This window comes from Ochlerotatus camptorhynchus, unplaced genomic scaffold, assembly GCF_037179485.1.
Source record: "Ochlerotatus camptorhynchus isolate MF236.1 unplaced genomic scaffold, CSIRO-AGI_Acam_v1.1 ptg000600l, whole genome shotgun sequence".
Classification (NCBI taxonomy): domain Eukaryota; kingdom Metazoa; phylum Arthropoda; class Insecta; order Diptera; family Culicidae; genus Ochlerotatus; species Ochlerotatus camptorhynchus.
In genome coordinates this window covers 48,285-73,025 of record NW_027041080.1, presented here as the reverse complement: position 1 = coordinate 73,025, position 24,741 = coordinate 48,285, and the positions used below count along the sequence as shown (strand labels likewise).

The window sequence follows — 24,741 nt, the reverse complement described above, 5'->3', positions numbered from 1 at the left end:
GAGTTCTTATAGATGAAGATCTTCCCTGTTTTTCTTCATGACTACAATAGAGTGGGTCAACTGCAAGACAACAATATGGTGGGTCAACTGCTCCCTGCTCCCTGCTCCCTGCTGCTGTTTAGATCTGACACTTACATTGGGAAAACTATGCAGAACATCTTTCTGCAGGTACATACTTTGGGCTGACATTTGGAACCGTTTGAGCACTGTGAAGTGAAAATGTCAAATTTTGCATCAATCTAGTGTGCAGTGGCATGATTCGTTGCTAAAGATGTTGATCCAGTCGTGGTATTTCTAGTTGAATTTTAGTTTCAATTTGATCTGAACTCCACGATTTGAGAAACCTAGATTATCATATCCACAAGGAAATGGATTGTAAATTATGCTCATTGGCTCAATGAATCAGCATGGACATATTTCACTGCTAGGGATATTGACTCAGTCGTGGTTGCACTTGTGAATTGATCGATCTATAATCCAGGACAATTTGGAGAACCTTAGACATCTTATATGCAAAAGACATGTATCGTAAATGATGCGCATAGTTCCATGAATCTATTTAGATATGTTTCGTTGCTAAGGACATTGATACAGTCGCAGTTAAGTATGGACTCAATATTAGGGACACTTTGGTCAAAATTAGAACATTTACACTACATGGAAATAGATAGTAAATTATGTGCATAATCCATGAACCTATTTTGACTGAGTTGCTGAGGACCAGGACATCGTACAAACCCATGTTGATCTAGTAAATCATAGTCTTGAACAGTTTGGAGATTCTAAACTATATTTTAGTCTAGGAAACTTATCCTAGAGGAATAGCTAATGTTTGCCTGCTGGATCTAAAGATTAGGTCCAGCAATTAAAATCTTCTTTTCATCATTTTTTCGTAGAACATGTACATGGACAGTACAAATGAATATTGTTGGTTTCTTGTTAAAATTTTTCGAAAAATACTTGCCTATATATTTCGATAGTGAGAGTATCATTGAAGTCTTTGCTGATCATGCAAATTTTCAGATATAAACTCAAGAATCTTTTGGATAGACTAAATAATATGATTATCAGATAACAAATCTGTAAAATCATTAAATATACTTCATTGTACTATGGGCCAGGAATGTAATCTAGTGGAACAATATTGATAACGGCAAAAACGAAGCTTTTGCGTCACTTGGTGTCTTCAGTGAATTTACCTATTATATTGCGGATCTTAATAAAAATTTCTGTCCGGTGACTACCGTAGAGATCAACCGTTGCTGTCTTAGCTCTACCGCCATTATGAAAATAAGCTGAACACAAAAAAAAACTAATTCTGCATAGACAAACTTGAAGTTTTTTACAGGCGATTCTTTGAAGCCTCGTTATATATATTTGACACCTGCGGTAGAACTTCCCCCAAAGGCGCTCCCCTTTGTCAGTCAAAAATGGATTCCTTCACAACAAAATCAAGCCATAACATCGATGCATTAGAATCTTAGTCTTAACCACTTCAAACAAAGAGAACAACGAAGAAAAGATCATAAATAACTACCTATCTATTTTTTTCCTTGTTTCAAGGTTATCCTTGGTGGACAAAGCCGAGTCTTGTCACTATCAACAAGGCATAACAAGTAAAAAGGACTAACATGTGTTCCTTTGATTACAAAAACAATCCTGTTCCTCTTAAATCTTAATGCCAGTAACGTACCACGAAAAGGTAATCTGCCAGGCGTTACTGGAAGTTTATTCCTTAGTGAAAGATCTATTAATTTTTAGAACGTTTTCATCAATATTTATAAAAAAATCATTGTTGTTAATAAAAATACCAAAATTTTTGAGAAAACAGTTTTTTCAACATTTCTTTGTATGTTTTCGAAATAATTCGGAAATAATAGGTTGTGGTATTTTGACAACTTCAGAATAGTCCACTCTTCAAAATTTCAGGAGTGAAAGGTTAGGATTTTTCAACTATCTGTTTTTGTCAATAGATGGTATATTATTATAACAAAAAAATTAAAAATTTATATGACAACAAACACGGAAATGCTTCGTTGTGGAGTTATTAATTTTGTCCAACAAAATTGCATTCCTGGCGCACTATGACAGTGTATTCCTCAGTAAAAGTAAAAATGATAAATCAATGTATTATAGCTGTGGAATTTTAACATATTCAGAAGAGTTGTTTTTTTTTAGATAAATAACTTTGTTCAAGACGTCAAGTCCAGAGTGAGTTACGTGCAATCGGTGATTTACGTGTTTGTTTACAAAACTAATTACGCCCAAGTCATGAATCACTCCGGAAGAATGTTATAGAAAATAGCTAGGTTTTGGCACCATCTAGGCGGATGCGTTTTGCATAATCTGATTATACCAAAAAATGGTCCTGATTATTGCTCTTCCAGAGATTTATTTCCGGATTAATTCCAAGAAGAAGAAGCAGAAGTTCAACCGCAGGTGTCAAATATATAACAAGGCTTCAAAAAATCGCTTGCAAAAAACTACATACAATTTTGAAGCTCTTATTGAATTAAATTATGATCTTCGACCAAGATGTTCTGCATAGTATCCCAATGTAAGTGTCAAATATGGTCAAAATTGGACAATTTTTCAGTTTTTGACAAGAAAATTGTTTCGTTCCGTTTCCCATACGAGACTAGAAAAATAAATTTTCACCTTGCAAATTTTAAAGTTCTACCGCAAATTCAGATCATAACAAATTTATTTCAAAATTGGCACCTCAATACAGATCTAAACAGCAGCAGGGAGCAGTTGACCCACCATATTGTTGTCTTGCAGTTGACCCACTCTATTGTAGTCATGAAGAAAACAGGGAAGATCTTCATCTACAAGAACTCCACGATAGCAAAAATATGATGTGGAACAAATTTTTTAGATTGTTCATGAAAATATCGAAACAGATTGAAAAACAGGATTTTCAAAAACATATTATTATGTTTTCCAGATAACCCGGAAACAGTAGGCTGGGGAATTTGACAGCTTGAGAAGATTTGTTTATTTTTAGAAGATAAACTACTTTGTCCAAGCCGCCGATCCTCCGGAATGTCAGAGTAGGTTAGATTTTGGAGCCAGCTATGCTTATGATGAGAAACTTTTCTAAGACAACAAGTCACATAAATGCTTCGTTTCGGAGCTATTAATTTTGCCCCGGTAGATTGAATTCCGTGCTCATAGTGAATTGGATATTTATTTATAAATCTGGCTATAAACTTGTTCTTTTATTGTATCCAACCGTACAACTTTGCTGATGAAAGTATGTGTCTGTCAATCACCTTCATTTGAATTTTTTTTCATAGAAGGTGGGTATAGACTACCCAAGCATCCCGAAAGGGTTAGCAAATAAATATAGACATCATTCGCTTAAGGGTTTTCTAGAAAATTTTGAAAATTAGCCATGGCATTTTATTGGTGATACTTGGAAAAAATCTAGTGAGCTGTTTTGTATGAAAACCAAAGCTTGATTAAACCTGATGAATGTGGACGTCTTAGTGGAATACCTGTATAAAGAAAAAGAGGCCCGGATAAAAGTAACCATAAAATTACAATAAAATATCAATAAAATACAATAGGTTCGATTGTTGACAATCAATCTTATTGTAATTCTATTGTATTGGTCAAATAATGAAATAGTCACCACAATAGGTTTACAACAAATTCTATGAAATCAAAATTTTGCACAATAAAAAACAATAAAATTTATTGTAATGAGATTAAATTTGTTCGAAAAAAAAAAAGATTATTTCAAGGTTACGGTAACTAACAACCCCCCCTTTTCTATTGTAAGTGTCCCATTAACAAAAGATTGTATTGTACATAACAATAAGTTCTATTGTATTTTTTTATTATTTTTGACAATAACATTTATTGATTGAACAAAAGGTTTTATTGTATTGTAACAATAGCTTCTATTGTTTTTGTATGGTAAATTTTTATTAGGGGGAGGATTAGTAATTTCCATTTAATTGCACTACCTTATTTGCTTATCCTTGTATCAGTGTCTTGTACTAAGTCGAGTATTAGTACAAGACACTGAAGAAGTCTGCACATTGTAGACGAAATACGCGTATCTGTCAAGGATACGCCAATAAGGTAGTGGAATTAAATGGAAATGACTAACTCTTCTCTTTCTCTTTATACAAAGCTTGATTGCTTCAAAACCGTCCAAACCAGCGAATGATAACTGCAGAATATAGATTGTTGAAAAATGCTTTATGATTCATTTAGTTTTTTTTATAGATCATTAGCCATGTTTTAGTAAAGCTACGTACTAAAATTATGTGTTCTTATTTTCTACACACTAAGAAATAATTATGTAAATGTAGGTGCTCTGAGACTGACATATACGAGCGTCAATTTTGACATAAAATTGAGTCCTAACAGACGCGAAATTCAACTAAATCAAACGTACTTTTCGTCGAGTTACGAACTTTTCAGTCTCCGAGCACTTAATTTTACATGAAATATTTGTTTACGTCTGATCCTTTATGTCAGAGATGGATTCCATCACGTGTAAAATTATTTATTTCTAAGTGTGTAGTATTTGGCAGATTTAGTGAAGTTTAGTTTCATTAGTCATTACATATAAAGCGCATTAAAACTTTACCAGCAATTTCGCAGTCATCCTCGTCTTCTGCGTTCTGACAATCAATTCTACCATCACAGCGGAAGCTGTTATCCAAACATCTACCATCGCAGTAAAATTCATCACTGCTGCAGATTTCATCATCATCTTCGTTAGCTGCAGATTGTCATTTGTTTGTTTGTTTGTAATATGGAACGATTGGGCAACCAATAAAAAAAGTCGTGAGTTATATCAAAGCCAGTGCAAATAAACAATGTCTCCTCGTATCTTTCTTGAGGTCAATGGATTATGCTTGTCAATCGAAAAGCCAATTTACAGCTGTTTTAACACAAACAGTCAAAGCTTGCAGCAATTTTGAATGAATGGACCCCAAATAAACCAAGTAACCTTCTAAGAATAGGCTTTACTGGTGTGGTTCAAGCCAAAACATAGTGGCCGAAAGGTATTTCTTGTAAGTTGAATGAAAGCTTATTCTTAGAGTCGGCTGGTTTGGACCTATGAGTACGAATGGAATACCGTATGGACAATCGAGTTCGTCGGACTCGTCGTGACAGTCAACAATTCCATTGCACTTTTTGTAGCCTGCTATACATATGCCATCGTGACACTGGAAATTGTCGCGTCCGCAGCGATTGCCGTGAGCCGGCTGATGTTGGCCATGGTGTGGATGATGAGTAGCGCTAGCACGATTGTGATGATGATCCAATGATTTTAAATGCGAGTTATCGTCTGGGTGGTATAAAAATTAATTGATCTATTTAGGTCTGGGGCGATGTATTTTGATTGCAATGTTATTTGATCGAGCATTCAGTTCCGTTGCTTGGTGCATGGAGGCGTAAGAGTTTTTGAGAGTTTTTGCTGCTCAGTTGTTTTTCGATAAATACTTTTTCATTTGACCTTAGGCAAACAATTTGTGTATCTTAAGGTTAAGGTATCAAATTATGAGCTACATTTATTAAGAGAAATCACATCATCAAAGCATTTTCGTTTGTATGATAAAAGCGACGGTGCTTAGAATGGACAAAAGGACGATTAATTAGGTTCATATTTTTTTCTGTTTTGGACATGTGGTGAAGTACTGAATAAACTAGCTGAACGAAATCCTTACGTCTCCATGCATATTAGCCAGATAGTCATAGTACGTTGTTGAGCTGTCGTTTATAGTTTTTTTTATGTCACAAGGTAGATCATTATTATTCAAAGATGATGATCGTGGTTGTTGTATTAGTCACTAATATTTTTGAATTTTATGTTAAATTTAGCTGTATCAACTTTGAAGTGGTTTTGATAGAATGTGTTTGCATGGGAAAGTTGAAAAATGTGCATATGCATAAAATACGTTTAAAAATGAAATTTATAACAACCACTCAACATATACTATACATTTCAATACGACTTACAGGCGGACGACACAGAGCAAACAATAAAGTTTACATTTAAGAAATAAAGATAAAACATGATAATGAAGCTCATACAATGCAACATAAATGTGAAAAAGTCGATTTTTTTTACAAACTACATCTTAAAATGGACGGTACTGATGCTTCGACAACACAAACACGCAAAAGGCATGAAGTTTTGAACATTCCTCTGTTTCACTACTTACCACAGCCGATCTCGTCACTGCCATCAGGACAGTCGTCGTTATCATTACAATGATTTTCTTTTGCTATACAAGACCCATCTGAGCATGTGAACTAAAGAATGATTGTGAAATATGAAAGAAAGATAATACATAAATTAAATACAAAACTCAAAATGATTCAGAAATAAAACCTCATAACGGTCATCGCACTTCCGAGGGCAGTCACGTTCATCGGAACCATCATCACAATCCGCGATACCATTGCAGTAATCACGATCATTGATGCATTCACCACTTAGGCAGGTGAATTCTTGAGTGCTACATGTTTCCGCTACAAATAAAAAAAAAAAGAAAAAAAAAACAAACCATTTAATTTAAATATGAAACAAAACAAGCCCGATGCAAACATGATTGGATGACTAAAAATGTGATCAAGAAAATTAAACATAGGTAAAAATAAACACAGCCTACTTTTACAACCCTTCTCGTCACTGCCATCGCTGCACTGATGAAAGCGATCGCATCTTTGGCTCATGGGAATGCAGTGGCCATTGTCGCAGTGGAAATCATCTTCCTTACAAGATTCTGTTGTCGTGCCAGAACCATGCAGTTGTTAGGATGGACAGTCAGAAGTTCATCAATAATTGTCCAATAACGGTTAATACATTACCATGCAGATGTAGTAGTAGTAGTAGAAGTTTTTGTTGTTGTCAGATATTTTAGATGTGTAGAAATGAAGAATTATTGTAAATAACTACGAATAAGCCAATAAAAAAACACTGAAAGCGTCAAAGCTGAATACATGCAGACTTAAAAATAAGAAAACTTACAAAAACATTCAACCTACCTACCTTACTGATCGTCAACTTTTGCAGATATCGTCAAATCGTTTCTAACTAAAAAATTTAGTTGTAGAACAGCTTCTACAGGCATAAATTACCTAATGCTGCTAAAACAAAATGCTTCAGCTTTTAACAAGCTTTGCATATTGGGCTGGTCCAAAACATAGGTTTTGATCCAGCGATTTAAAATCAGATCCTGATCATTCTCTCAATATTTGAGCTCATTTGGTTTCCCTACGTTCAAGTCTTTTACCATATCGCTCTGAGAATGAGTGTGATAAATATACTTGTAAGAAACAAGTTTGTAAATTCTCATTTCCGCTAAAATACTATTTTTCGGAATTATGAATCTAACACCAAAAATATTTATTGGATTGGTATTAAAATACCATTTAAATAACTAAATATGGCATTCAGTCATCAAAAAAGGAAATGTTGAGGAAAATTCTACAAGAACTTTGATATGAGTTCATGGTGGTGTTAGTTACGAGCTATTGCGGATCTTAAGAAAAATTTCCGTTCGGTGGCTATCGTAGAGTTCTACCGCAGCTGTCTAAGTTTTATGAAGTATAAAAATGAGCTAAATACTGAAAAAAACATAGCCAGCATTGACAAACTTAAAGCATGTGTTATGGCGATTCTTTGAAGTCTCGTTTATTTGGCAGCTGCTATGGAACTTCTTCTTTATCCGTAAAACGGAACCAATCTCTTGAAGATTAATTTACGTTTGAAGCCATCCTTTACATTTATGAAATCCCTACCACATGTTCATTTCAGTAGCTGACACTATGGAAGTTAGAAAAATTCAAGGAGTGGCTGAGTATATCAAAATATTGTTTAATATATAAATTTTATTGACTTACACTTAAAATCAAAAGTATCCGTAAAACAATCATTGTTCAGCAAAAAAAGCTCTACTTTTTACATGCATTAGGTTTTGAAAATGCTTGATATTTTCGTAGACATTTAGAAGTATTTGATGATATTTTAAAATAAATCTAAGTTGTCTTGCCCCTTGAAAACAAAAATCACTTCAATGTTAGTTTTCAACTTCTCATTTGTATGCATAATACAACCATTTTTTTTTTTATTAAAACCTGATATTATGGATTTCAATCAAGTTTCAGACTGGCAAGATTACTTACAATGAATTTCGACTAAAATGCTGCTGACCTTTTGGATACACCGATAACAGTTTTTTATACGTCAGACTCACATCGGTACGTCTATAATTTTATGTCTAATTTAGCCTGTTGTAAAATTTTAAATTTTTACGAAATTGTTCGGTGATCAGCTTGCATGCAACTTGCAACACTAATTTTAATCATAGTACGCCTGACAAAATCTTGCTACCCTGGCTAAATGAGATGTAAACAAACAACTCTAATCGGCTTAAAAAGCACTCTGCAGTTCCCACATGAGTGAATACGATATTATTTCATGGACACTTTATTAAGTGTTTCTCAGAAATAATTCTATCATCCTCATCGTGAATATGAAAATCTTAATGTTCGTTTAAATGTCATGGGTAGCAAAATTTCGCCACACGTTGTATGATTAGAAGCTGATGTCTATGATCATGCATAATCAACTGCTTAGCAGGCAAAATTGGTGTTTCTGGTGTGCGGAATAAAGGACAAAATCATGGCTACTTTGTCACTCTGCATAAATAAGTGTTGCCTGCAAAGCAGTTTCTTGATCATGTCATAAGATTGCCATGAGGCTGAAAGACGATCTTCAGCAAAGTTGTAGCCGTGGAAATTTTCTACATGGAGAGTTATCGAATTTTTTCTCAAAATAATATGGAAAACGCTAGAAGGTAATAACCGAAAAGCTGGTTTTCCCATAGTAATTTTCATACAACCTTCAAACGGTTTGAACACAGTCAGTTTCTAGTTAATAAGTTAATATTTTTAGAGGCTAAGCGCTTGAGTTCTGTGCAGTGAACATTTCAAATTTTGCATCAGTCTACGCCAGCATGGTGTTGCCATGATCATTATCTTTCTAAATATGATTATCAAATCTATGTATCACAGTCAGGTCAATTGCGTTTGAGGAATAGCTGAAAGATTACTTTTCTGCTCAAACCGTAAGGCCGCGGTCAGAGTAGACGCGACACGCAGCGCGACGTGATGCGACTCACGCAAGAAATAATAATAAATAATAAAAATCTTCTGAATTGGCCGCGTCGCTTCGCGTGTCCCGTCTACTCTGGCCGCGGCCTAAAGCATTTATGAAAAAGAACTGTCTGCAATCACAAGACATAACACAAACATAGCGGTTGGCAACAAAAGAGCAGCTAATTTGTCGACGAACTTACCGCAACCTTTCTCGTCAGATCCATCAAAGCAATCCAGTCGGCTGTTACAGCGGTACTCCATAGGAATGCAAACTCTATCCAAGAGACATTGGAATTCATGCACACCACATTCGTCACCTAGAAGCGATGTTAGATACTTACAGTTGAATTTTTGGATGACAAAAGGCATCTGCGCTTGGAATAGATTTACGCTTTCATGTTTTATTTTCACCGTTTTGGACATCAATACATCATCATCTAGACATTGACATGCATTTATAGCTTTTTAGCTGCGTAGGGTCTTAAGAACCGTTATTACGTAATTTGTTGAAGTAATCTCCTGTACTACGTGTAAACTATAGATTCACGAGCTATGAACGATGTGCTTCTAAAATCAATAATTAATGACTGGCCACAATGACCAATATACTAAAGAAACTAAAAATAAAGATTAGCAAGCGATGACAGTCGTCTCTCAGTAGCACAGAAACATCTTATTTGCATAAGAACGTGACATGGAAATGAGCTCAATGCCCTTGCTGCGAAAAGGTACATTCCAGTCGAACATAGCAATGGCACACGTGTCAATTAACGCTGCTGTATAATTTCACTTTGTTGAAGAAATTTTGGAAACAAATACTCACTTGTTGTTAAAGCCATCAAATTTGCTTGGACTTTTTAGCTACGAGTCTAGTTACTAGAAAATTTCATGCAAAATGTTATTCTACTGGCAAAAAGAAATAACACGAATTATTAAACTGGTGTTATACTAGCCATGTCTACTAGATGCACAATATCCAAATGAAAAATCATGCAGTCTTTTGTGTTATTTTCATGTTTTACAGCTTACTGGGACAGTTGCGCTCGTCGGATATATCATCGGGACAATCGATGTTCCCGTCGCATTTCTGCTCCAGCGGTATACACTGTCCGTAATCACACTGCCAGGTATTTCTGGGACATGCTTTTTTCGATGTTACAAAGTGAGCCACACAGCAGCAGTGAATGGACGATTAGTAGTAGCAAGAAGAGTGATTGTTGAAAAAATGAATCGTTAAAAATAAGTTTAATACTGCTGAACGAATTGTTAGTTGTTAGTTGGAAAACCTACGACATTCTTCCTCGTCGGCTCTGTCCCTAGGGCAGTCTACTTTTCCATCGCAACGTCCTATAATCGAAATGCACGAGTGATCGTGACAAGTAAACTTTCCTAGCGGACAAAACTTCAGCTGCATGCTCTTCCCTTGTGAGTAATTCCATGTGCGATTGCGAGGGCGTAAACATGTGTGATCAGTGTTATTAAAATAGATGGGTCAAATCAAAACCTGGTAGCGATATTCCAATTAGTAGACGTCATTTTACAGGTAGATATTGCATGGTGCAATTTGGCACGCTTCACTTTAACGATATCAGTTTTTCAAATTGTTTATAGAAGATTATTTCTTATTTAAAAAAGTCATCCACGTTGGCCTTTTGCATCGCAGGATGCTTGAGTGAGAGAGTGAGATCTAGAATCATAGAATAGCTTGTTCTAAAAAATTCTGTAAAATGTTACTGTATGCAGCATTAAATTATTGTTTTATTTATTAATTTATTTAATTTCTGCATTGTTAATTTTCCTGTGAAATGCACCTAATTTTTACTACCTTAGAAATTCATTCTGGCGTAGACAGGCGAATTAAAAAATATATGCATGAATTGTTGACACTTGTCAACCACCTCCCTCCTATACTAGCTACGTAGTTTATAGGTAGCCTCACAGCTGTTTCATAGATATTCAGGTAGTTCTGGCGCACCCTGAATGATACAATTGATGTTACACCGGCCGATGTTCAAGTTATGTATATCTGTCGCCACTGAGATTACTGGGTAATGGACTGTATTGTTGACACTCTGTTTGCGATTAAGGTTGTCCAATTCACTGAAGAAGCCTATGTATAACACAGAACGTGGGTAGAATCTGTCTAGCAGTACGACTTTCCCTTGAACCGGATCGTTATGCAACACAGTTGCAGTCTTGGAATAATTTGCCAGTTCAACGACGCCACTCTTGACTTGGATGTAAGAAGTCGACATTCTGGCTCCTGATGTAGAGACATACATGCATACATACATACAGCATTCTGCAAGGCATCCAAAAAACAGTGGATCTCCGTTGAGACAGTCTTCGGAATGATGACGCAGCGATCAATGCGTACTTGATTGAATAGCAGAAGCTGTTCTTGACATTTTCCTACCGTTGAAGGTAGTGGCAGATCTCTTGATTATCTCTCTCACATAGTGCCCACAACTGTTGCATGAATATTGTTGCCGATGTTACCGCAGAGGGTCAAACAGAGTGACAATCACTGACAGGACATATCGTTTGATCAGTGGTGTGTCAGTATTGACTATTGAAGCTTGGAATTGAAAAATGAAACCTGAGTGTATCTGTGCAGGGCATCCAAGTCAACCCCAGTATTTTGATCAAGTGATCTGGGTCCAAGGCAATCTTCCTCAGGACATCCTTCCAGCACTACCGGATAGTTCGATGCGCAGCTTAAAACCACCACCTGACATCATTGAATTCAACTGTACCCGGAAGGTCATTGCTGTTTCTTCGTCGTCCACACCCTACTCGTCCAAAGCCGTTGTGGAAGCTTTCTAGTAGTAAGAAAAGGTGACGATTTCGTGCCATACATCACCGTGTTAAACTTGGCATGACATGGCATGGAAAATCATTTGCATTCATTTCATACATTCATTTACATTCATTTGCCTCTAACTTTTTTCATCAACAGCATTGATGTATAAAGCTTTGTAGGTTTTGTTATTAGCTACAAGTTTTGCTCATTACTCAAATCTGTATCTCTTATGCATCACGAACTAGAGCGGGCAGAACTTGCTACTGTTTTTCAGTGAATGTAAAATACATGCATAAGAGATACGGATTTGACTTGTTAACAAAATTTGTAGCTAATAACAAAACCTACAAAAGCTCTATACATCATTTTGCAGAATGTTGTTGAAAAAAAAGTTAGAGGCAACAAAAGTTATAGCTAATAACAAAACCTACAAAAGCTCTATACATCATTTTGCAGAATGTTGTTGAAAAAAAAAAGTTAGTTGATGCCCGTTCCAGTAGATAAATGAGGATTTGCCGGAACATTTTCTCAACGTCCGACACAAGGATAATCTGTTGTATCCAACTGCGGAGTATAATGTGCCGAAGGTCCTCCTGAACAACTGCCTCTGTCATTAGCACGTCTTTGACTGACACTCCGCTTGACGTCTTGCACGATGCGTCGAAAACCATTCTAACCTTGGTAGTGGTACTTGCCTTCTTGATGACTGGATGGTGTGGGAGGTAGCATCGTTTAAACAACTCCATATTCGTATTCTTCACCTCACGCATGTGACCAAGCTTTTTTTTTCCTTGATTTGTTTTCCGTCGATCTTGTTTTCCGTGCTGAGCACCAATGCTACCGACGCCAGGGAGGCAGCTCCCATACCAAGACCCTACCTATAGACCCATCAAACCATGAACCAACGGCTTTACTTCCCTTCCGAAGGAAGGCGTGATAAAAGATGTTATGCCTCAGAACATCTTGGCGGCACCGACTGGGATTGAACCCAGGCCTGCTGGGGTGAGAGGCAATCACGCTTACCAATACACCACTGGCGCCGCTTGTGACCAAGCTTGGTGTAGTTTCCATAAACGCGTTGTACTGTTCAAGGAGCGACATCAGTCTGTGTTCCGTTCGTAGAAGACGCCGGCATGCGATATACCTTCATTCATTCGATGGCGTCTTCATCCGTCGATAATGAGACGTCCGTTCGAACCTTGTTGAACCGTGTTAACGAAGATATCCTCACAGCATGTTTTCTCCGGCAAGTGAGGATATTTTCGCTAACAGAACATCAAATCAGCGATTTTACGATTCATGAAAATCGCTAATTGTGACGCTCTGAAAGCGGAACAGGTTTTATGAGTCAAACACATACTTTTCCACCTCTTGTTGTAACTTAATATACAAACTATCAGTATAACATTTAATGAATCAATCAAATTGCCAAATAATTTTTTTTAAACAAGTGAATCGATGCAACCCTGTATCACGGGAAGATTTAACCTCACTTTTGTGGCAGTTCAGAGGCTTGTGGTTGTTTACAAGGTATTCGAAATTTGCGTTGTCGATTTCAGGTTGATATTAACGATCGATGTTGGAACTTTAAAATCATTCACTAGAGAATTCCTTCAGGTTGTAGCACGTTAATCTATTTCATTGTTGTTATTTTAAGCTATTTTGCATAAAAACTGATTTTTTTTGTAGTGTGTATTCGATTACATACTACGTTTCTTTGAGGTAGATATGGATTGAGGAGGAAAGCAGTTAGTTCCTAGTGCCAAGCCCTGATGAAGGTTCCATGCCAGGACCAAAACGTAATGGTAATCAACGCTATTTTATTAGGCTGAATGCCGAAGCTACATGCACCAAATAATCAACAACAGTCGAAACCGGAAAGATTACCGTAATGTCAAATCGATAAAATTTTCGGGATTTGTGAGTTCCTTTCGGTCAAACTCATCCAGCCGTTACAACGCTGTATTTGTGTTAAATTGTATTTACACTGAAATTGGAATATCACTACTAGTACCCATTTTTTAGGGAGGTTATGTTTAGAATAAATTTTGATAAAAATATTGTTATATACCTTCGAACTCACAATCCTCGTCTTCTTCATCATGGCAATGTTTGATTCCATCGCATACATTTTCTTTCGATATGCAACGGCCGTCGTTACATTGGAATTCACTTGATGCACATTCTCGTTCTAGTGTACAGGCATGCAATGAATTTAAGTACCCAATTAGAAAGTGCATAGTTAATTTTGATTTTTGATTCGAATGATGCCAATTTATGTTATGTGAAAACAGAAAATGTGCACCAATGACGGAATAGTTTTATAACACGTGAATGACAAATACAATGAAGATTTGGATCGGAAACTCACTTGAACAATGCAGCTCATCTTCGCCATGATCACAATCCTCATGGCCATCGCATTGCTGCTCAGCTGTGATACAATCTCCATTACTGCATGTGAAATCGTCGTCACCGCAATCTGAAAGAACAAGAGTAAAAATCATGTTATTATACAATATCAAGAACTGACTGCCTTTTCCAAAATAGTGATAAGGGATTTCCATACATTTGATACTACTTGTGTATTCTGACTGGGATTATTGGCATTTTTCTACCGTTGTTTTGTTCGAACGAGAAATACCCAAGTCCATGTATACATGTAGTGCCAACACAAGGAACGTGAGAATCACGAATAATAACGAACAAGTTTCACGGATAAAAGATCTCAACAGCTTCACACGGTCATAACTTTATGAGCTTATGTAATTTGTTGGTCTTTGGTGGTTGTTTTGTCTACACACGACGCATTCCTAATGCAAAGTGATACACCCACTACCGATTGCGGGTACGACCGCGGTAAGGAAGTATCATTTGATTCGTTTAGATTGAGGCTTCTGGCGATGCTTTTATTCGTTGTTCCTTAATGTGGTTTTATTTATTGGACATTTCCTGAAAAAGATACTGTAACGAGGGATTGTCTTCCTCCAAAACACACAAACACACCCTTTTCAAGCAAATCCATAGTGTGATAACTTTAAAGCAGTCCAGGCAATGTCTATCGTTGTTAATGGAGAAAATTATTTAACTTTCGAAAGAGGTGTTTTTTCATGATAAATATGATCATTATGAACATTGTGGTTATAATTGATCCATGCATATTCTTAAAAAAAAAACAAGTTTATGATTATCATCGCGTACACCGAATAGGGTAAACGCTCCTATAGTAGCGGTACGTTAGAAGCGTTAGGTTCCTATAGTTGTGTATGGAGACTCAATACACAACTATAGGAACCTAACGCTTCTAACGTACCGCAACTATAGGAGCGTTTACCCTAGTACCGAAAGGTTATAATATCACTTGAAAAAATATTTTCGATCTAAGGCCCGGAGGGACAAGTGTCATGTAGCAATCGGCTCAGCTCGATGATATCGGAATTTTACTGTGTAACTCACTCGATTTTTCAGCGATGGCTGAACCGATTAGAGTGGAACAAATTTCAGTTTGTGTATTTCTGGCTCAAATATAATGCTATTGAACTGCATTTCTAATCGGCCATTTGGTGCCGGAGATATGGACAAAAACGTAAATTTAAGATGCCCCCGATACATGCATTCATAGAAAACGAATGACCCAAGAGTGTTGAAGTGAATACAGTCCCTCCATATCTCGATGTATCTCGATTTGTGACCATTTTTTTCACTTCAATATCCAGATATGAAGAATTGACTGTATAATGAATAATAATAAAAAGAAGATGCATATCATACTGCAGAAATCGATCATTGGAATTTAGGGGCTGTCCATAAACTACGTAGACAGTTTTTTTTTTAGATTTTAGATTCCCCGTCTAATGAGCATGAGCACGAGCATGATTGACTCCGTTATTGCCAGATCACTTGTAACTAGACAAAGAACCAACCAATGATGCTTGGGACTAGCTATCATCTTCAATGTGTAAAAACTGGTGATCTCGAACTTTATAATAGGCAATGCATACACAGCAAAAAAAAATATGTTGATATCACATCAAAGTGGATGCACTTCAATCGTGATAATAATATGGTGTAGGGTAAACGCTCTTATAGTTGCGGTACGTTGGAAGCGTTAGGTTCCTATAGTTGTGTATTGAGTCTCCACACAGCAAAAAAATAATATTGATATCACGTCAAAGTGTATGCACTACAATCATGTCGAAAATATGGTGTAATATTACTTGCTAAAAAGGACAAAATTATCATTGATACAATGCATGAACTGACATTACGCTGCTTTTACTGCATTTGTTTATTTATGTGGTCATAAAAATTACATGAAATTTTCGACATGATTGAAGTGCATCCTCTTGGATGTAATATTAAAATTTATTTTTTACTGTGTATAAGCACCATCCGCTTCCGAGGAGGAATGGTTAGGAATGTGTTGATGTGATACTCAAATCACATCACACTTAATAACATTCTGCTTTTACTCAATGTTAATTGTATCGATTAGCCTCCATATTTTTCTTGATTTTTTTTCTGATTTATTGAAAAAGGTTGCACTAAATTTGGTCACATTTTGAGATGTAACAAATAGTTAAGGGTTATGGCCCAAGCATGACCGCATTATTGGCGTAGGATTACGAGATTGTTTTTTTTTTGTTCAATTTAATAATAATTACAAATTTATTGATGTATTAATGTTATTCTACCATAAATAGTTTTTAAACTAGGCGATATTCAATATCTTTGATTGAATTCAATTTTCATATTTCAAAAATTAGTTACTATCCCATTCATAATTATGTAGGTTTCAAACATGTTCATCCAATTTTCAGGTACCTACTGAATAATGTGTATTTACTGTAACCGGAGTGAAAATACTGAAAATCCTCTTATTAAAATGCATTTCATGTACCAACCAGTTTAAAATCCACCATATTATTATATTTTGATGTTGTAGAATTATGACAGATCAATTGAATCTCATTTGAGTTTGCCCTATATCTGTGTTAAAACAAAAAGCTAACAAATAGCGAACGCTGCAATTCAATAAATTGGAAATCAATTAATTTATTTGATTTTAACATATTTTTGTGAGTTTGAACTGATCTCTACTCGTTTATACAAGGCATAGGGCTGTATTTAAATTTGCAAATATTAAAGTACCATTTTAATAAGTCTTTGTCCGACTTTCTTTCGCTGTTTTTTCCATGAAAGTTGCAAATCGTATACTGACAAATCAATACATTACAAGCCAATACGATACATTTCACAACGACGTCAGTCAAAAACAGCAGATGAAATTAAAGTTGAAGACAGAACTAAAGAATAAGAAGAACTTATCCAAATTTCAATTTAAAGAATCATTGTGTCAAAGGCACACTTACTTCTCTGGTGAAAGAATTCTGAACTAAGCTGTGCACCATCCAATAGGCCTTGTGCATCTAAAAAACTCAACCAAGCAAAGGCAGCAAGTCACTTCGTACACTAGAGCCGGCTGGTGAAGATATTTCCAACTAAACTGGCCGCTTTGCAATAGGTTTTATAAATATGGTCAACTTTGCTAAAAACAGCAACCATCTATCTAGTTGAGATTTCAGGATAAAGCAAATAATTATAAGTTAAATCATATGGTCGCGCTGCCGGGTGTAAGAATTCAGAACTGAGCTTCATTCATTCATTCTTTTATTTAACGTCGGTCTCTGTTCCGCAATCTAGTGCCAATCACCGACGGACATCGATTGCAATCCATTGACGGCAATCGAATGTGCAGGAAGGCAGCTTCCACATCTGCGTAGGATATCGCACCCATTCAAACACACATGGGCCGGGACCAACGGCTTTACTTCCCTTCCGAAGGAAGACGTGACCAGAGATTTTTATGCCTCAGAAAAATCCCACCGACCTCGGCTGGGATTGAACCCAGACCCATTGGGGTGTGAGAAAGCAGTCACGCTTACCACTACACCACCGGCGCCGGCTCAGAACTGAGCTGTCCATTACAAAATAAATCGTGTTAACTGTAACCTTCTATCCAGTTGAGATGTTGACTTAAGCAAGCCATTAATATCAAATGGAATGGAATGGAAAGAGGGTCAGTCAAACTGAGTGACAATCACTGACAGGACATATTGTTTGGTCAGTGGTGTGACAGTATTGAAGCTTGGAATGTAAAACTGAGACCTAAGTGTATCGGTGCCGGGCATCAAGTCGACCCCATAGGGCCTGGGTTCAATCTCTGATCACGGAAGTAAAGACATTGGTCCCCGGTCCATGGGTCCGAATCCTTAGACAGTCTGAGTTCCGTTCCTAGAAGACGCCGGTATGTGATGTCCATTGATTCGTCCCACCGTGATATCGCGTCTTTCGGTAATGAGATTATGTACTGACCGTTCTAACCTCAATGAACCGTGTTAACGAACTGTGAGGATATATTTCCTTTCAGAGAAGCAGAATCATAAAATCGCTAATTGTGACGTTCTGAGAGTGAAATTGACAGGTTTTACGAGTCAAACACATACTTTGTAGCTTCTTCTTGACCTATGACGAAAATCAAGGATATAAGTCTACACGGCCGATAAAAGTAACTCAGTACCTGTCGAATTCAACTCAAAATTGCATTGCATTGCGTAGTGCCATTGGGCACTGTAGGGGTACCCGGTAAACAAATTCAAAGTGAGCGCCGTTTAAATACAATTTGAGCAATTGAAGCTAAACGTGGTTCAACGGTATTAAATATTTACTCAATTTTAAGTTAGTATCATCAACCGTGTACAATGTCTAACGATGTGACAACCGCCATATCCACAGAAGAACTACAGGTAAGTTCTTTAATAACCTCACAATCGGTTCGTCTCTCTCTCTGTTCTCGCGATAGTTTTGGTTGATTGTGGTCATACAATTTGATAAATTTTCATTAGTTTACTTATGATAAATTACTATAATATTTATACCAAACAAATCTTACATCCAATCTGAACCAAATAGTGTGCACATAATAGAAACCCATCAACAAATGGTTAAGTTATAAGCGTTTAAAACCTGACACTATTTCGGCACACCATTTTTTGATTTGCTCCCCAGTATAGTCCACAAAGACGTAGTCCTACGTCAAAAATAAAAATAAAAACTAATGTTAGCAAGAGCCAAGCCCCTCACACGAGCGGCGCCTCATTTTTGTGCAGACTTCTTTAGTGTCTTATACTACTACTCGACTTAATATTCAAATGGAGTATTAGTAAAAGACATTGACAAGCCTGCACGTTGTACATGAAATACGCGTATCTGTCAAGGATAAGCAATTAAGGTAGGGAAATTAGAAGGGAATGAATCATCCTCAACATTAATCAGGATTCAGTCCTTTACTGTTTTCTCCCTGCTTGTAATTGGAACTTCTCGTACTGAAGACTTTCAGCACCCTATGTATTGATCAAAATATGAAAATTAAATTGGAAAAGTTACCCCAACCAGTAGGGTGGGTGAGCCAGTAGAGGAGGTACTAAGCCAATTTATCAATTAAAAAAAAATACGATGTACACACAATTGTTATACGTTAATTTATAGCTTTCAACCTCTATTTTGATAGAAAAATATTATATTGTAATAAAATTTCATAACATTTTAGAAATATCGTCCTCCATTAATAGGAACACTGTTTCAGTAGTTGTGGTAGTTGCTAACTTTGGTTCCTATAATAGTGGAATGCGTTGGTTTCTTATGGGTTCCACTATTATAGGAACAATACCGCAACTATAGGTGCAAAGGAGTGAAAATCTTAAGGAAAATTAATTATTTTTCGTCACTTTTTGGCATATTTTAAGTTTGAAATATGCAAATATGCTTTATGTTAGGAGAGCTACCGATGAAAAATAATCTTATCCGGATCCTCCTCACTATTCCGGCACAACCTCCATACCGCTACTATAGATACACCACTATTACTGGAACACCTATATGGATTTCAAAATGCTAAAATAATTTCAAAAGTAGGTAATTACAACGAAATGCTCCAGTAGGTATAACGATGGTAGCCAACACATGCCAGTACTTGTTGTATAAAATAACTTAATTTCTGCATAAATATTCGAAAAAGAATCGAAAAAGTGATCAAAGATTCCCCGTTTGGCGGTATTCACAAGGGACTGTTCATAAACCTGTTCATTTTTCTTTATTAGAGATTTGAATAGATTTTGCTTCTTTACTTTACTAAAATCTTTGTTGAAGATGCTAATTTCAAATAACAGACTGTAGTGGTAATTTGTATACGATAGATGGAGTAGATGAAAGCATAGATGCATCTACTCCATCTATCGTATACAAATTACCACTACAGTCTGTTATTTGAAATTAGCATCTTCAACTATGTAAATCGTTGACTTCACGTAGAAGTAATACTAAAAACATATAGTCAAAGTAAAATCTTTGGTTATTATTAGTTAGGTAGGTTCCGATTCTACACAATGTAGTTTCATTTTTATACCTGTGATCTTGACTTTTTTACCTAGGGGATGAGTACTTAAGGGGGTTAGATTTTGATAGGTTCTTTAGTGGGAATGACGATGATGAAGACTGCACATTGTAGTCGAAACGTATCTGTCATGGATACCAAAATTATTTAAGTGGAATTAAATGGAAGATAACCATTTTTTGCTGTTTAATTTAAGCATTCCGCTAACAACCCAATTTCATTACTTCAATAATTCATGTATACAGTTTAGTGGGATGGGGTCCACTCGTATCTGCATAGGTGGGAGGGAGGTCTAAAGTCCCTCAAAAACTTTCTTGATTCTAAGAAGCTATTCATAAAATACGTAGACAGCTCAGAGAGAGGGGTTAGAAAGTGACCATACTTAGTTTTACATGATAAATGTTGTATGAATGACTGTCTATGCAAGGAGAGAGTGACTTAAGACTGTCTCAAATACTGTCTACGTAGTTTATGGATGATAATCATGATTTTTAAAAAGAATCATCTAAATCATCAATCATTGTGAATTTTAGTTTATTCATTTATCATAATCACTAATCGTACACAACATTTTACTTTTATCATATTTATCAAAAATATTAGTGCTAGGGTAAGTGCACCAGGTTTTGGTCCTTTCTTAAAATAAACTTTTTTGCTTTCATGCTTTGCCAAATTTATTTCGCTACTCCGTTAGAACATATATTTCACCATATAGGGGAAATGGCTCAAATATTGGCCTATGGATCTAAGATTGGGCCCATCGCAAAAAATCTGCTATTTATCAATTTTATCTAGATGAACGCATCATTGAGACGGTACTAATGGATATTTTTGGTCGCTATTGAAAATATAGTTGATTGCTGAATTTATGTATGGGTCCAAATTAGGGACATTTACGTCGACATCCATTTTCCCTATCTACGCAAATAAAATCATGAAATAATTTTGAGTTCGATATAGGCCAAAAATTTGAGCACTAGTGTCTAAATTTGCACAATTAGGCGCGGCACACAAACTACTTAACGCAACAAATCCGGATTTTGGACCTCCACCCCCCTTTGTAACATGCATGTGACGCTTGGAAAGACTCCTTCCTAAAATTACGTAACGCTCACTCACTCGACTCCCACCTCGCAAGAACTCATTGAACAGCAATTTTTTTTATCTTCGTTTTTGATTTTTTACATTGGTTAATCTGTTACGTAACATTTCCCATAAACCTCCTCCCTCTTATGTTACAGTAAGTAACGCATGCTTGACCCCCCTCCACCCCTCCCTGCGCTACGTTATTTATTCACAAAGCCTTACCATAGTTCCAAATTGAGGCATTTACAATTTGTGCCACGATTTGGATCATCATTCAAAGTTGTGAAAAGACCGATCCAATGCGAAAACGACGTGAAGTATGTTGAATTAATTCCGCGCCATATAAATTTTCGAACAGGCCCGTCAACTTTTCGACCATTGTAGGTCATGAGCCTTCGATGTATGTAAGAGAATGACACCAGTTCACATGCTTCCTGTAACTGATATAAAAAGCAACAGGAATATTCATCTCACCCCTTATTTATAGCATGTGTTGTTACATTTGGTCGGTGATTTACCATACGGTTTTTTTTATTGAGGCCCACTGATTTAGCGGAACTAGATAACTGATTGAAATACAATAGTTAAATTGTGCCCTTTGCTTATCTGTGTTTTTTTTCTTCTCCTTTTTCCAATGGTGACCGTTCCGGGATGTGAGTAGATGGGTATAGATGTATGCTCAATATAGGCTAGCTATGCTGAAGTCCTCTTCAAACCTTACTGATTGACCCTTTGCATCACACGGTAGATTTGGGATCAGATCTGAAGGGCTAGTGGTGATGCGCATCCGAATTTAGACGGTTCAAAACGCATGGTCACTCCACACCCATATTATAAAAACACTTTGGCACATCACGCCATTGGCACTTGGTTTCGAATTGATCTAAAAGTCTCTTCATATTACCAAAGCAAGCAGGCGACAAATAAAAATCACTACGCCGAAACTTGTGTAGGCTACTCCTTTTTCAAGCCAGCATTCAGGAGATGAACATGATGACGAGCCAACTACCGTTAATTTAGGTAATTTAGTAATTACTGAAAGGATTGAATTCGTTAATCTTGTTAAGTTATCTTTCTACTGATAATTGTGTGTTAGTAAGTTGTTTTTCGTAATTTTATGTTTAGTAAGCTTTGGTTTGGTGAGTTGTGCTTGATATGATCAAGTACCATTATACGGTTGTCTGTCACACAAACTAAATCCTGATAAGAGCATGAGTTCTGCTCTGGATGAACAGCAAATGGGAAACTTTTTTCACTCTCATTTTACTCCGCGTTTTCACCTGTTGTAGCCGTATAGCTCAGCAGCGTATCATCGGTAACGATTCGTACACATACATCACACGTTAGTTTCGGTGCGCTTCGACGTTCACTTTCGGAAAGCATCTATCAGCTTATATTTGAGAATAGCTAGTAACATGACGAGGCGCATCCAAACAAGAGCCCAAACAGCATCAGTTATCCGACAACAGTCATTTTTTGCATGTGTGTATCTTGGGGTGAGAAACACAACAATTCGCTGTAATTCAATCGAGTAGAAGAAAAGTATTTTTCGTCTTTTTGTTCCTGCTTTCAAGGATACGAAACAACAATTTGATCATGTAAGCTAATATTTGCGTTGTTCCTTCTATGTTTCGTTTTCGTTCGGGCTTTTGTCAATTATGTTGAAATTTTATTGAATTTGAATAACGCGCGCAAATGGAACCTTATTTGTGGTTATTATTTGATTATACATTTATAGTATGCAATTGATGGATGAATATAAAAATTTGCCATTCTTAGATTGAGAATTTACTGAAGTTATTGGTGACACTAAGTAGATATATAAACTGTCATATTTTACACACTTAGAAATAACTAATTTTACACGTGACGGAATCTATCTTTGACATACGGGTTGAGACGTAAACAAACATGTCATGTACAATTAAGTGCGCCGAGACTGAAAGATCGTTACTCGACGAAAAGTACGTTTGATTGAGCTGAATTTCACGTCTGTTATGACTCAATTTTATGTCAGTCTCAGAGCACCTAAATTTACATGAATTTTGTAAGTGTGTAGTACAGAAATGTTAGAATTAGTGTTTTACAAGTATTCTCACCTAAATCATTCCAAAAATTACGTGTTATTCCTGCATCATGAGCTGAAATTGTACGGAACTTGGAAATGGCAAATATATAAATACAGTCATCACCCACTGGTTGAAACACAACCTTATACCATCTGCCGAATGCCAGTCGTTAGTTGGTATGGTTTTTCAGCTGTCTGTAATTGTAGTTTCTCATGCAAAGCAGCTCACTAGTTCATTCACAATTAACAACAATGAAATTACAATGCTACATTGACACAATTTTCTGACGGGATAACTACTTATTAGTTGGGACGTCTTCCAATTAGCGAACTCATAATTAAAAAGCTGTTCTACAAGAAAATTTCGAACAAGCGAGTAATAACTATATAAGTATGATATTTTTTATTTATTTAACTAGAAATGCTGGTGTTTTTCCAACACCTTTGTTTGTAAAAATACTGCTTAAGTTAATTTTATTGGATCAATAAAAAAATATTTAATAAATAATAATTGCAATGCACTCAAAGCTATAAATATAATTCAGCAGTTATTCTACTTAATTAATGCATTACATTTTGGATTCTTTTTGTAAAACTTTACAACAGCAGAAAATTTTTCATTTCTCGGTTCGGTGCATGATTTTTGTTTGTCTACAACTATACACTAATGAATGTGACCGTCTTTAGTGAACAATTCATTGGGATAGGAGATAAACGACAATGGCTGGTAAATATGATGAGCGGAAATTGGATGAATTAATGAAACGAAAAGAGGATGTTTAATTTACGTAGTGGCTGGAAGCTGTTAACATCACACACCCAAGTTGTTGTATGTTTTTGGTCAACGAAATTATTTATAGAATATGTTTATTCATACAGTGACGTAGTGAGGGGGTGGCAATTTGGCTCACGCCAAGGACGACAAGGCAAAGAGGTGAACTCAAAGAGTTTCTGCATAGTAAATTTTAACACGACTTAATTTCATTGATAGTGAATCAATGGGTTTAATTCCAAGGTCATTCTGCAGTTATCCCCTAAAGAATTCTGAAATATTTTAGGATGTCATTTGTCAAATCAATGGGCTTTGTGAGGAGAACTTCAGATGAATCCTTTTAAGAATTCCAAGGGTATTATGAGTACAACTACATAGCAGGTAATCATGAGGAGAATTCCATTGTGATTGTAAGGGCAAGCCTAGGA

General features: G+C 36.2%; 1 protein-coding gene across 2 annotated transcripts in view; it reads right to left on the bottom strand.

Annotated features, from left to right (window-relative positions):
* Positions 1-46: 46 nt before the first annotated feature.
* The window catches only part of LOC135714034 (very low-density lipoprotein receptor-like), a 52,320-nt gene continuing 27,625 nt past the window's right edge, over positions 47-24,741 (bottom strand). Inside the window, exons 3-10 of one of the 2 annotated variants that reach the window (XM_065237293.1) lie at positions 14,307-14,417; positions 14,007-14,126; positions 9,333-9,449; positions 6,642-6,755; positions 6,362-6,501; positions 6,192-6,282; positions 5,102-5,314; positions 47-4,741 (exon numbers count right to left, since the gene is read on the bottom strand). In XM_065237293.1, the coding sequence (XP_065093365.1) occupies positions 4,572-4,741; positions 5,102-5,314; positions 6,192-6,282; positions 6,362-6,501; positions 6,642-6,755; positions 9,333-9,449; positions 14,007-14,126; positions 14,307-14,417 (1,076 nt within the window). In that variant the 3' untranslated portion in view covers positions 47-4,571. The remainder of the gene's footprint in view (positions 4,742-5,101; positions 5,315-6,191; positions 6,283-6,361; positions 6,502-6,641; positions 6,756-9,332; positions 9,450-14,006; positions 14,127-14,306; positions 14,418-24,741) is intronic. The other variant, XM_065237294.1, reaches the window with a different exon arrangement.